Source organism: Rattus norvegicus, chromosome 4 (genome assembly GCF_021556685.1).
Source record: "Rattus norvegicus strain SHRSP/BbbUtx chromosome 4, alternate assembly SHRSP_T2T, whole genome shotgun sequence".
NCBI classification, from domain to species: Eukaryota; Metazoa; Chordata; class Mammalia; order Rodentia; family Muridae; genus Rattus; species Rattus norvegicus.
The window spans coordinates 14,866,584-14,879,543 of record NC_141537.1 but is presented as its reverse complement, the minus strand read 5'-3'; the positions used below and the strand labels follow the sequence as shown (position 1 = coordinate 14,879,543).

General features: G+C 44.0%; 1 protein-coding gene across 11 annotated transcripts in view; it reads right to left on the bottom strand.

Annotated features, from left to right (window-relative positions):
- The window catches only part of Ptpn12 (protein tyrosine phosphatase, non-receptor type 12), a 71,966-nt gene extending 59,241 nt beyond the window's left edge, over positions 1 to 12,725 (bottom strand). For 7 of the 11 annotated variants that reach the window (XM_087655657.1, XM_087655658.1, XM_087655662.1 and 4 more), the window contains exon 1: positions 12,381 to 12,725. In XM_087655657.1, the coding sequence (XP_087511783.1) occupies positions 12,381 to 12,479 (99 nt within the window). In that variant the 5' untranslated portion in view covers positions 12,480 to 12,725. 11 annotated transcript variants of the gene reach the window in all.
- Positions 12,726 to 12,960: the final 235 nt, after the last annotated feature.

The following is a 12,960-nucleotide window of genomic DNA, read 5'->3' as shown; positions in this document are numbered from 1 at the left end:
ATTAGGCACAAATCCATCCAATATAAGACCAATGTTTAAAAAGAAAAACACAAAGAGATTAATAACATACCCCTCTTTCCTTACTATCTCTGTAAAACTAGATTTTCTTCATTTCCATTACTACATGATTGCACACAGCTAAAAATTAGCTATGAAGGCAAACATTAGAGATTTGCAAAATGACGTCACTTTTCTCCTCATAAAGCTGTTTGCATAGAAAACATTATATGCAGCCTTGGCTTATTTTGAAATAAGATTTCTCAGTTTCAATTTATTACCTGTCTTAATTTTTTTATTCTAAAATGAGCAAATATAGAAATCATTCATTTTACTTTATGCGGGTTGGTCCACATCAGAAAAGGGAATGACTCTGTCAGTTTATAAAGTTGCAGTCATAGCAGTGTTACGGACTGTAATCACAGGTCACCTTATAGAATGTAATCACAGGCCACCATAGAATGTGACACAGGCCACCATAGAATATGCTTGAGTTGGTAGATGCTGCTCAGGATTCTACTTAGTAATGAGCCTCTCAATTCAAAATATTATCAAACCTAATTCAAAAGTTTGATCATAACTACTAGTGTACGATTAGAGCTCAACAGGGAGAAAATAAACTAAGAGTAAAGGCAATACCCCAAATTCTTCACCTGGACTAGGCAGCAGACAAGAGTCATAGATTGGAATGAACACACTCTGCTTTTTTTTTCTCTGAGACAGGGTCCTATCATATAGCCTTGACTGGCCTGGAACTTACTAGGTAGACCAGGCTAGTCTCAAACAAGAGCTAGGATTAAAGGCATGTGCCACAATGCCCACTTCTCTTTAACACATTATGAAGAATAAACACTGTGCTCTACATTAAACTCCTGGGAAATGCTGGGGATCTGAGGAGGTGGAGACTAGTAGACTAGTAGGTGGTTATTGAGTTACTAGAGGAACACCCTCAAATGGGCCTGTGGGGTAACTCCATTCCTCTCATGTCCTGGCCATGAAGATAGCTGTCCGTTCTGAAACACTCTCCAGCATGATATACTGCTTAGTTATATACCCAAATGCAACTCCAGCAACTATCATGAACTGTAGCCTCTGACTGTGTAGACCACATACAACTTTCTGTCCAGCCTGATAGACAGCACAGGCCTCTAATCCAAGATCACACCCAAGTTCAAGGGCAGCACAAACAGGACTCCTTATCACAGACACAAAGTATGCTGGAGAGAAAGCTCAGTGGTTAGGACTTGCAGCGGACACAGGTTCACTTCCCAGTACCAACATGGCAGGTCACGATCCTCTGTAACTGCAGGTCTAACCTCTGAGGGCTCTCTAGGCATACACGTGCTGTGGTACACATACAAAAGTCAGTAACATGTACTGTGGAAACAAGTACCATTTTTCTCTTTTAAGAGGTGACTACCTCAAGTACCCGTTCCAGTAACAGAAAGGTGACTAAGAGGAGTGAAACCTTCAAATGTTTTTTTCAAGTTTGGTTTTTAAAAAGATCATGTATTATACTATACACTTTCTAGTAAGACATCCCTCCCTTTCTTTTCAGAAGTTTCTTTCATACACATAATAAGTTCTCACCTTGACCAACCTCTCACACTTAAACAAACAGAACACCCACAAAATCCTGAGTATATTCTCAGTAACCTGAAAGTGAGATTTAGGAACAGTTCTAGGTGCACTGAGTTCCTCCCTTAAGCTCTAAACAAATTAGTTACTGTAAGGTGTAAAGGATGCCCTTGTTCAGCAGAAATAGGCAAAACAAGAGTCCAGAGAAGTAAAGTCAAGGAAAAAGCAGCCCCATCTGTCAGACAGCCATGGAGGAACCACTGAGGCACTGGCATGCAGTCTTCTAGGTAATGACTTCCCCTTATAATCTTAACCTAGTCTGACTTCAAGATAGTTATGCTCCACTTGAGGAGGCTTTATCAATGTTTTGTAGCTAATACAAGCAAACATTAGCCTCTGCAGCACATGTCAAAGGAAAGCTTCTCTTTTCATTTCATGTCTCTGGTTAAACCCAGCCTTTCAAGCTCCCTCACAATGCCTTAACTTCTAGTTTCAGCACTCCTTTGCCATCAGAGTCTATGACTCTAGAAGTACAACTGTCTATATAAAGGTGGGAAAGGCCCTAGAGAGACTTCAGTTCTGTAGCACAAGATCTATGAACCCCTCTCCTGTCTCACTGTGTTTCTCAGCACAAAGGCTTTCTTAGGCCCACACGAATGACACTTTTAAATGCGTTTTTTTTTTTTTGACATGTGAATGTGCATGTGTATGTGTATGTGGGTGGATATGGTTGCTTCCTACCTATTTTCTTGACAGAGCAGGCCTCTCGCAGAATCTGAAGGTCACTGATCTGGTTAGAATGACTGAGCTCCTGAGATCTTGCCTCTACCTCTACAGTACTGAGAGGACATAGTATACCACTATACACACCAAGACTGAGTCACCTCCCCAGCCCTCAAACTCAATTTCTAAACAGATATTTGTGTATGTATACCATACACAAAGCGTCTGTGTGAATGTATACCACATGTGGTGTGCATGCCTACAGAAGTCAGAAGAGAGCACTGAATCCTCTGTGGTTGGAGGTAGAGCAACCGTGAGCCACTCTATGTGGGCGGGCACTGACTAGGAACTGAACTTGGGTCAATGTTTTTAACCACCGAGCCATCTTTCTAGACCCTCAAATGCAATTTTAAAATGTGATTTTTAACATATCTGACAGAACCAATGAAAACCACTAAGCTAGTATAGGCTATTTGTGTTTGCTAGTTTTTATGTCAACTTGACACAAGGTAGAAGAATCATTTTGGATTCACCTAACCTAAATGAAGGAAATGCCCCAGCCTGTGGGTGACGTCTGTAGTGCATCTCCTTAATTAATGACTGTTGTGGGAAGGCCAGCCCATTATGCCTTCCCCTGGGCTGGTGGTCCTGGGTGATATAAAAAAGACTTAGCAAGTCACAGGAACAAGCCAGTAAGCAGCACTCCCCTTTGGCCTCTGCATCATTTCCTGCCTTCAGGCTCCTGCCCTGCCTGAGTTCCTGACTCGGCTTCCTTGGATGACAGATTACAAACTGTAAAAGGAAATAAACCCTTTCCTACCCGAGTTTCTCTTGCTTGTCATGGTGCTTTATCCCAGTACCAGAAACTCTTGACTAAAATAGGGTTATAACCCAAGAGTAGATCACAGGGTTATCATGCAAGGACCTGAGAGGAATCCTCAGCACCAAAAGGAAAAAGAGAACGAGCAAAAACCAAGTTTTCAGACTGTTGCCTTCTTACAGTGTTGGAAGGGAACCTCACGCATGCTACTCAAGGACTCTCCTACGCGGCTCAGTTCCCACACCTGCAAATAAAAAAACATGGCCTGACTAAAAAGTGGGCAGAAGAGAGAAAGTGGGACTTCACATATCAGTAAAATCACCAGCTTCAAGAAAGGGAACTATTGATTTGGTACATGTCTGCGATCCCATACTCGGAATGCCAAGGCAGGCTATCTCAAGTTCCAGGCCAACCTGTGCTACATAGTTGTTACATGAAATGTGAGTAATATACAGTCCAAGGCACAGGATCTCCACCTCGCATGCCCCAGGAAAAACTTCTGAAAGCAACTATTGCTTGTTTCTTCATCTACTGCAAGCTAGTGACAAAACACGCACTGTACTATTAAACACCAGGGAACTAGATTTTTGTGTGATTTCAGAAGAGATAACTGTCGGTGAGTAATTATATAAATCTAAACAGTTTGAGCCACTATAAGAATATGAAAATGTTGAAGGAGTTCAGCTTCTTTGTGGGAGAATGGTGATTCAGAACAACTGCTTATTACTTCGCTTACCTTAGCACGTTTTCAACTCAAATCTAACCAAAGGCCCTTTTCCTACATAGTACTAAAAACCCAATTGTACAGGAGAACAAGTGCTTCTAGGTCAATTACACTAATGTACTTATCCCAGAAAGTAGGAGTTAAGTACATGCTCTCTTCCTCACTTTAGGTGAAGACTGTTTTGAACTGTCGGTAAGGTGGTACATAGTCCAGCACTGAAGAGGCCGAGGCAGGACTGCTGCACGGCTGAGGCCAGTTTAGGCTACAAGCACACAGAAAGTTTTGTTTATTTTTGAGTCAAGGTCCTGGCTGTCCTAGAGCATGTGTAGGCCAGATAAATAATAAAAATGAATCACATACCAGCAGTGGTGGCACACACCTTTGATCCCAGCTTGGGAGGCAGAGGCTGACAGATCTCTGTGAGTTCTCGGCCACCCTGGACTACAGAATGAGTCCCAATATAGCCAAAACAGAAGGACAACAACAACCAAACAAAAAACAAACAAAAAAAATCATGTTTCCCACGAATTCTCTAAGGATGTATTAGAAGAAGGAAGAGTTTAAATGCTTGTCTCCTGATCTCACTAGTACGGTTCCCTTTAGCCTTAAGACACCAGCACTTTCCAGAGTGTTAGAAAAGCGAGAACAATCCATGGAACGGACTGAATGAGACGAGAAACTGGAGGCAAGCAGACAGCACAAACTGCTTTGTAATCACTCGCCAAACATCCACCAGTTCACAAGAAACCACAGTGACACAATTATCTAGATTTTTATTTATTAAATCCAAAACCAGAAGTTGAAATTGGGTACTGTGTTAACACAAGACCCTTAACAGTACATGATTTATGCGGTATGTCCCACCTAGATGAACCCTCAATCGCTAAGCTCTCACAGAATCAGACTTATGCAGAAGAAACTGCAAATAACAAAGCATCCTTATTTTAAAGGTTTTACTTCAGTCTGGTTTTTTTTTTTTAAAACTAGAAAGATTTTCACTCATCTATTTATGTGTATGTCAGGATGTTCACATGTGAATGAGGTGCCTAAGGAGTCCAGAGGAGAATCCTTTGGAACTGAAGTTAGTTTAGGCAGATGTGAGCCACCAGACGTGGGTGCTGGGAACTGAACTTGGGTTGTCTGCAAGAACAGTATGAGCTAACCTTCCCACATATATACATACATACGCACGTATGCCACAGTGCTCAAGTGGAGATCAGAGGACATGGCAGTCAGTTCTCTCTCTTCTTCACATGCGTTCCAGGGACTGAACTCAGGTCCTAAGGTTAGCAGCAAAGTGACTTAACCTGTGAAGCCATCTTACTGACTAATCTGATTACTTGTCATGTTTTCTTTATCAGGGATACTAAAAGTACTGCCACATTTGTGTGACACACCTGTGTGTAGGAAACGGGAGAAAGCTCTCATAGTAGTCGGAAGACCACTATGGACTTTTTTGGCCATCTGAAAAATTCTCCTGCTGAGTAAATCTGTTTTAATAGCAGTAAACTTGCCTATAATTTCTATATGCAACAGACCACAGCCCTTACATTACAGTCAAGGCTTAGGGCCAGATCAAAAATTACATGCCTGCCTCTAGTCTTAAGAGATTTTTCAGGTGAGGGAAGTCAGAAATGTAAATATTTATGAGATTAATGAAATGAATGGTATAGAAACATGAACATGTTTAATGCATGAAAAGTTTAAATTCATCGGAATGTTAATATCTTTCTTTTTCATCCTTGCAAAACTTTAAAACCTTGCTTCTCTCTTCCCTCCCTCTCCCAGTCTCTCTCTCTCTCTCTCTCTCTCTCTCTCTCTCTCTCTGAGACAGGGTTTCTCTATGTAGCCCTGGCTATCCTAAACTCCCTTTGTAGACCAGGCTGTCTCCAACATACAGAGATCCCGACTGCCTCTGCCTCCTGAGTGCTGAGATTAGAAGGTGTGATTCACCACTGATTGGTCTTCAAAACTGTTTCTAAATCAAATGTCAAACACTGAAAACAAAACAAAACAAAAAACAACCCAGCAATATTCTAAAAATAAATGTAGTAAATCATTCTAGGAAATTAACACATTAATTTTTAGCGCATTGTCTCAAAGATCTGGAAAATTAAAAGGTTGTCTGCCACTTGTGAAATTTAAAATTTGTCTGAACACAAAAGATGGGGAAAAAAAGGCAATAATTAAATTAGCAACATTAAGCATGAAGATTAGCTCAATTTTAAGGACTGAAAAATATATTCTATGACTAGCTTTCAGAAACTAGTTACATACACAGAATCCTGCAAGCTGACTCAAGATACTACTTCATACCTGCAAGGATAGCAATAGTCAGGAAGAGAGGCATGTGGATATAGCAATACTGGGATCCACATGTAATCCATTGTGTGGGGTGTTAAATATACAGTTTTGGAAGAAACTCAACCAGCTAAACAATTCCAGTAATTCCGTTTTTAGTCTGAGAGAACTGAAAACACAGGCCCACACAAAGTCACACGCAAACACTCACAGTAGCATTACTGTTCATAGTGGCCAAAAGGGGGAAACAATCAAATACCCTCGATAGACTAATGAATAAATCAAATGCAATCCCCACATAACAGATTATATTTCAGTCATGAACAGAATGAAGTGCTATTAGTACACACTGCAACATGAATCAACCCTGAGAGCATGCCAGCCCAGTGTAGTGGCAGTGGCAGACTGAAGCAAGAGGACAGATGTCCACCTGGCCAGCAGGGACATGACAGTTCCCTAACTCAGACACCAAAGCAAACAAACAAAAAGGTAGGGGATGGGAGTGGGGCAGAGCACAAAGAAAATAAAACAAAACATTAAGGGAAGACAGGCACAAAGATTCCAACTGCATTTACTGACTCCAGATCAGACAAGTCTCCAAAGGCAGAAGGCGGGTAGTGACAGCTGTGAGCACTCTCGAGGGTTCTCTGGGGAGCTTAAGATGTTCCACAGTTGACTGTGGGGATGACTGTACAACTCTGTGACTATACTAAAACTAGTGAACGATAATTTTGAATGAACTCAGTGGTAGACAACTTGATCTCTGTAAAGCTATTATTACCTTTAAAAACTCTATTGGCCACAATATTGAATAAACAATTACTATTTTATACTTCTCTAGTCTCTAAAGCTCAAGATCTCTGTAGACCTTCAGTATCTTGGTATTTTCTCAAACTTCAAATACAAGCACCAACTCTGAAGATTTCAGGGTTTTACTTATTTGTACTTAAAAGACAATAGATGCACAGTAATAGATAATAAATAGCAGAAAAACACTCTTCAAAAAAAACTTGTCTTTTTTCAGATTTAACCATCCACTTTCAAAAAGCTGGACTAGATGAAGAACACTAAACGTGCCCATCACCACTTCTCTTCCAAGGACTGTAACCCGGCTCCTTCTATATCTTACCCCAACCGCTTCTTCTAGAGGGCAAACCTCCCACTGTCAAAGGAGTGGGTGCTTTCTCAACTGCACCCTGCCAGGCTGTCAAGTACTATGATTTAGCTCTAGTGACAATCCTTTCTCAAATCCCTCCTAGGCTTCTCAGACATCCCTTGTTCCTGTCCCTCCATTCTGACCACACCTTCCCAGGGCCTATCCTACTCAAGAGAATGCTCGTCTGAGTCAGCTTAGTCACTCAGGATGCTAACTACCTTCTACAAACTCATGACTGCTACCTATATGAGCTCCATACTTGTACTGGACATGTCACAGGCAGTTAACACACCCGGAACTACATCATCTCTCTTCTGAAACTTTCTCCTACAGTCTAACTTGACTAGTCTATTGTTTCTTTCCTTCTTCCTTCACTCACTGTACATGGAACCTTCTAGCTTGAGTGATTGCATCCCAAGCTGGAAATCTTTGAGCCACAATATCATATCATACCTAGTGAATCACTAAGTCCCCCTCCCCTTAGTTATTTAGCCCCAGGTTAGCTCTCAACTCAGGATCCTCAGCCTTCTGAGCTCCAGGGCCATGAGTGTGCACCACCAGCCTGGGCCTGGGGCTGGCTAACCCTCATCACAGATACTCTAGTTCCTGGTCTTAATTCAGATAAAGCCCTTTTTGCCAAACATCTACCTTTCTTAAGACATTCCACTGTCTGCCCTCCAGAGATTCGGAGTAGCATCTTTCAATTTCTCCAGCAGAACATATCTGAATAAGATAAAGCTTGCAGTAATCTTAAAAAGCAGGCTGGAAAGGTAGGGTGTGAGGAAGGGAAGAAAAGACCACAAGAATGTTAAACTGGCATTATTTGTTATTCTCAATAATCTCTTTTCCCTGTGACCCTGAAAGGTATTTCCAACCTGTAGCTTACATATACACAACAGGGTAAGGAAGAATGTGGCCTCACACCAAACTGTAAACTCATTTAAAACACAATGAGATTTTTCTGGAGCTCTTTTGGCTTTGTTTTGTTAACTCAACTGCATGGTTCTCCAATGTGAATTCATAGATGACGACCTGGTGTTGCAGTGTCAAAGGCTTGGGCATGCCTGCTAGGGATCCGTGTACAATGACCATGATGGCCCTACAGAATAGTAACTATTATAGTAAGATCCTTCATGAAGAGAGGGAGGAAAGTAGAGTAGACTCAGCACCACATTCTCCTCACAGTCCAAAGCCTACCTGTCTCAGGCATCACCTCTTGTCTGCATACATATTGTTCTCCGGTCCTCAATACATGGTTCAAGGCTGCCTCTCCTCAGTCAACGTCAGGGAACAGGTATGGAGAAAAACCTAACTCTGAGGGCTAGAGAATTGTTTCAGACTCCATTAAGGGCACTGCCTCTAGTTCTAGAGGACCTGGGGTTCCATTCCCAGCACCCAATGACAACTCACAGTTATAACTCCCATTCCAGGGAACTGACACCATCTTCTGGACATCAGACATGCATGTAGTACACTGACATACATGTAAGCAAAATAGCCATACACATAAATAAAAATAAAAGACAAAACCTAACTGTGAAATATGATGCATAACATCAACTTAGTCTGAGTTGAGAATAAAGATCAAGTTTCAGACCTGTCATAAAATAGTTTGTTTTATTAGCAAAATTAGCAAGTCAAGCATAATGTGCCTGGCTACAAAAATCTTGGTGTCTATGTTTCTCCTTTTGAGAGAACGGATGCCAAGGCCAAGAAAAATAAACTATAGTTAACTCTTCTTTCCTCCTTCCCTCTGTCCATCTTTAAGACAGGATCTCAGCTTTCACATAAGCTAGGTTTGTGAGAATCTCCCAATCTCCCTGCCTCATCTTCTGACTGCTGGAATAACATGAAAAGACCACCACATGCCTGTGGAGGCAGAAAATCTTCTATCATCAATATTAACCAAGAAATTCATGTCAGGAATAGTGGCAAATACTTCTAGCACCTGTGTGGTAAAGGCAAAGGAATCCAGAATACAAGGTCAGCTTAATATATAATAGCAAGTTAAAGGCTGGCCTAAGTTATATGAGATCCAGACTCAAACAGCCAAAAAGAAAAGAAAAAAATCCAAAGCAAACAAGATACAATTTATAAACCATAAAATCAAGATATACAAGCAAATAGTTTAACTCTAACAGTCACATTGTAACATGCTTAAATTATTCCTAGAAAGTAGCTGTAATTAATAAAAGACACTTAATAAAATCTAAGCTTAAAGGACTCCAAAAGACAAGAACATAACACAGGTGTGGCAGTTCAGACCTTTCATCCCAGTACTGGTGAGGCTGAGACAAGGCTACCACCAGTTCAAGGACAGCCTGGGTTGTGGAGTGAGTTCAGCTCCCTGGCCCTCAGAAACAAAACAAACAAAAACGTCCAACTACTTACAAAGGTGTATATATATATATATATATATATATATATATATATACATATATACATATATACATATATATAATATATATAGACACACACACACACACACACACGTGTGTGTGTGCACTTATTGTGACATAGACTCATTACAAACATAGATACAGGGAAAATAATGTAGTAACTCCATCGTTTACAGTATGAATGCCCAATCCATCTCCCCAAATATAAGTATTACCACTACTGATTATATCCTAACTGTTAATATTTATATTCTATAATTTGCAATTTTGAAGCTATTACTTTTATAATGAAACAGTTGTAACAATGATATTACCTTTTAAGACTTGGTTCTACAATGTTAAGATTTTAAAATCTATTTTTAAATCCACCTCAGAATTTAAGAATAACAAGTTAGAATTTATCTGCTCATCTTTGATTCTCTTTCCATGACAGAGGATAGTTCCTTTCCAGTCTTCTAGTCAAGAGAAAAAATCAGAGGCAACTGCCAACAGTCATAATTATAGCTACTGCTTATCAAGTCAGGAAATTAAAAAAGCAAGCCCTATAAAAGAAGGGCTTTAGTCATCAACTCTCTCATGTAGAACTACCTAGCTATACTTTGGTATTACGGAAGAATGGGAACAGATGTGGTCCTTGTGAAATGACATCTCCAATAGGAATCCCTGACTCATCTCTAAAGCATGAACCCCAAGGATACATCCCCTGTCCACACTGCAGGGATTGGGCACCTGTCCGGATGGCCTGCATTACCAACAATGATCCTCGACAGAATATGTCCAGGACAGCAAGATGACAAGCATGCCACAAACAGCCACATGGCCCCTTCTATGACCAGGAAAGACTGAAAGTCATTAGTTCTAAAAACCCTAAACTATTTTCTTCTTCGTTTGCTACAGCGTAGTAAAAAGAGGACTCTATAATTTTTGCAAATGTTATCATTCAAAAGATACTAACTATCCAAATTCGATGGTAAGAAGAGGAAAAGTACTTTTTCCAAAACATCATCCGAATATCAGAAAATGTTTAAAATAAGGAATAACTGGACTTTGATCTACATTTTTCAGTCCCCACTGTATCTTGTTCCTACTTTCTTTTGTAAATCTGCCTGCTAGGTGGAAGTCACAAAGCTCCACAATCCTACTACTAATACTGTGCGAGGCCAGCCAACAGTCTACTTTTCAAACCATTAACAATTTGAACACTAAAGTTTTACCAGACAGAAATCTCTTTAAAATGGGAAAACCCACTTCAGCACTAAAAATCACTTCATTTGCACTTTGAAATAAAAAACTAGCCAACGTTTCGTAGCCACTCATTTTTATAGACATCAACCGAGTATGGCTTTTCATATCCAAATTTCAGATGAACTGATTATTCTTAGAAGTGCACCTTGTCCAGAGCAAATTTGCTATTTGCTATCCCGAGCTCATTTGCTATTCCCAACCCCCTGCTAAAGAGCGAAGGACTTCCCAAAGTCCCATTTCCTTTTCCATTCCCCAGACCTCCAGGGTTTACAACGCCCCAGTCTTGCGCAACATCCGTAGGAGCAGCAGCCGCAACCACCGCCTCCAAAGCCGGGAAACAACCCTAGAGGGAACATTGTCCAAAAGAAAAATAAAAGGAGCGGGGAGGGGGGCTAGTGTAGGAAGTCGGCTTCTGGTCCCACGCCTTTGGAACTGATACCCCCGCCCCCCAATTACTCACCTAGAGATATTTCACATACTAGACTTTTAACCCTCACCTCCACTCACTCATGCCTGCCTACACAAGCGGAGGGCGGAAAAGGGGGTGGCGGAAAAGGGGGGACGGGAAGGTTATCTCCCAGTTCAGGGCTTCAGCCCATATACTCGCCTCCACCCGACTAGGACTATTGTTCCCAAGTTCCCCACCCCCACCCCGGATAGGAAGTGATAGTCACATCCCCTCCGGCTTCGGCAATATCCCTTCAAGTCCGGAGTGAGCTTCCTTCAGGATAACCCCCATCCACACTGACCCCCCCCCCCCAGCCCTTTCAACCTAAAGTCACACTGGCCTCTCGGTCACCTCAAACCTGGGTCTCAGGAAGAAAAGAAACTCGACCAGATAAATGGGGATCAGGTAAACCGTGAGATTCCTTATGGTCAACCCTTTAGCAAGCGGAGAGATAATAACCGTGAACTCAGAGGCGGCACAGTCCTGCCGTCCACTCGGACCAAGGCCGGCATCAGTACAGGGACCCAGCGAGTTAATGCTCAACACCCTCGCTCTCCGTCAGCCTCAAGCCGCTCGGCCGGCCGCAGCCAGACAGCTCGCCTCGACCCTCCCCGGAGGGGCAGGCGGGGAAGGCAGGCGTGGGAAGGCGAGCCCGCACCCCAGTCGCCGCCGCCCCGCCGGGTAGACAATAGGTAGTCGCGGGCGGCGGGGCCGGAGCGGGCTGGGCCCCGCGGCCGCTCCCTTTACTCCCGGGCCGGCAGGGCGGGCGCCGCACGGGCCGTGGAAAAAAAAAAAAAAAAAAAAAAAGAGGCTGAGGGGCGGGGGTGACCTCGCCTCCCGCAAGCTCGCCGAAGGCGCTCGCGGCTGGGCGCGCGACCCCCGCCTGTCCGCGCACCGCACACAAAGCGCTGGCAGCCCAGACCGGCCGAGAGCGGCGAGGGGAGCTCGGCGGCTGGCGACACGAGGCGCCGGCGAGAACGGACACTCACCATGAAGTCCCGGGCGAAGTTGTCCTCCCCATTGTGGTCCGGACTTTTCATGGCCTGGACCCTCTGGATGAACCTCCTCAGAATCTCCACTTGCTCCATCCTCCCGCGTCCCCCCCGCCGCCCGCCCGCGCGCCGCAGCGCCCGCTCCGTCTTCCCCAGCTCGCTCCGGCCCGCCCTCCCTCCCCGCCGCGCGAGGCGGCTGCGGCTGCAGCGGCACCGGCCGGGCTCCCCGCGCAACTTAAAGAGCAGCGCCGCTTTCCCCACTCCGAGGCGAGCCGCGGGCTAGCGCCAGCCCCAACCCCCAGCTTGCCCCATCCTCCTTCCCCGCCCTCCTCAGTCCGAGACGCCGCCGCCGCCTCAGGAGCACGGCTCTCCGTTCGCCCTGCCCCCTTCCCGGTTCTGCCTACCCCCCCACCCCCCACCAGCAGCCGCAGCCGCCTCTCCCCACGGGCGCGCCCCCGCCGCCACCCAGACGCGCGGGCCCGTACGGCGGCCCCGCCCCAAGAGCGAAGACCAAGCCGCCCTCGCTCGCCTGTCCGGACCCGCCCTCGCCCGCTCTGAGTGGCTGGAAGCCGCTTCC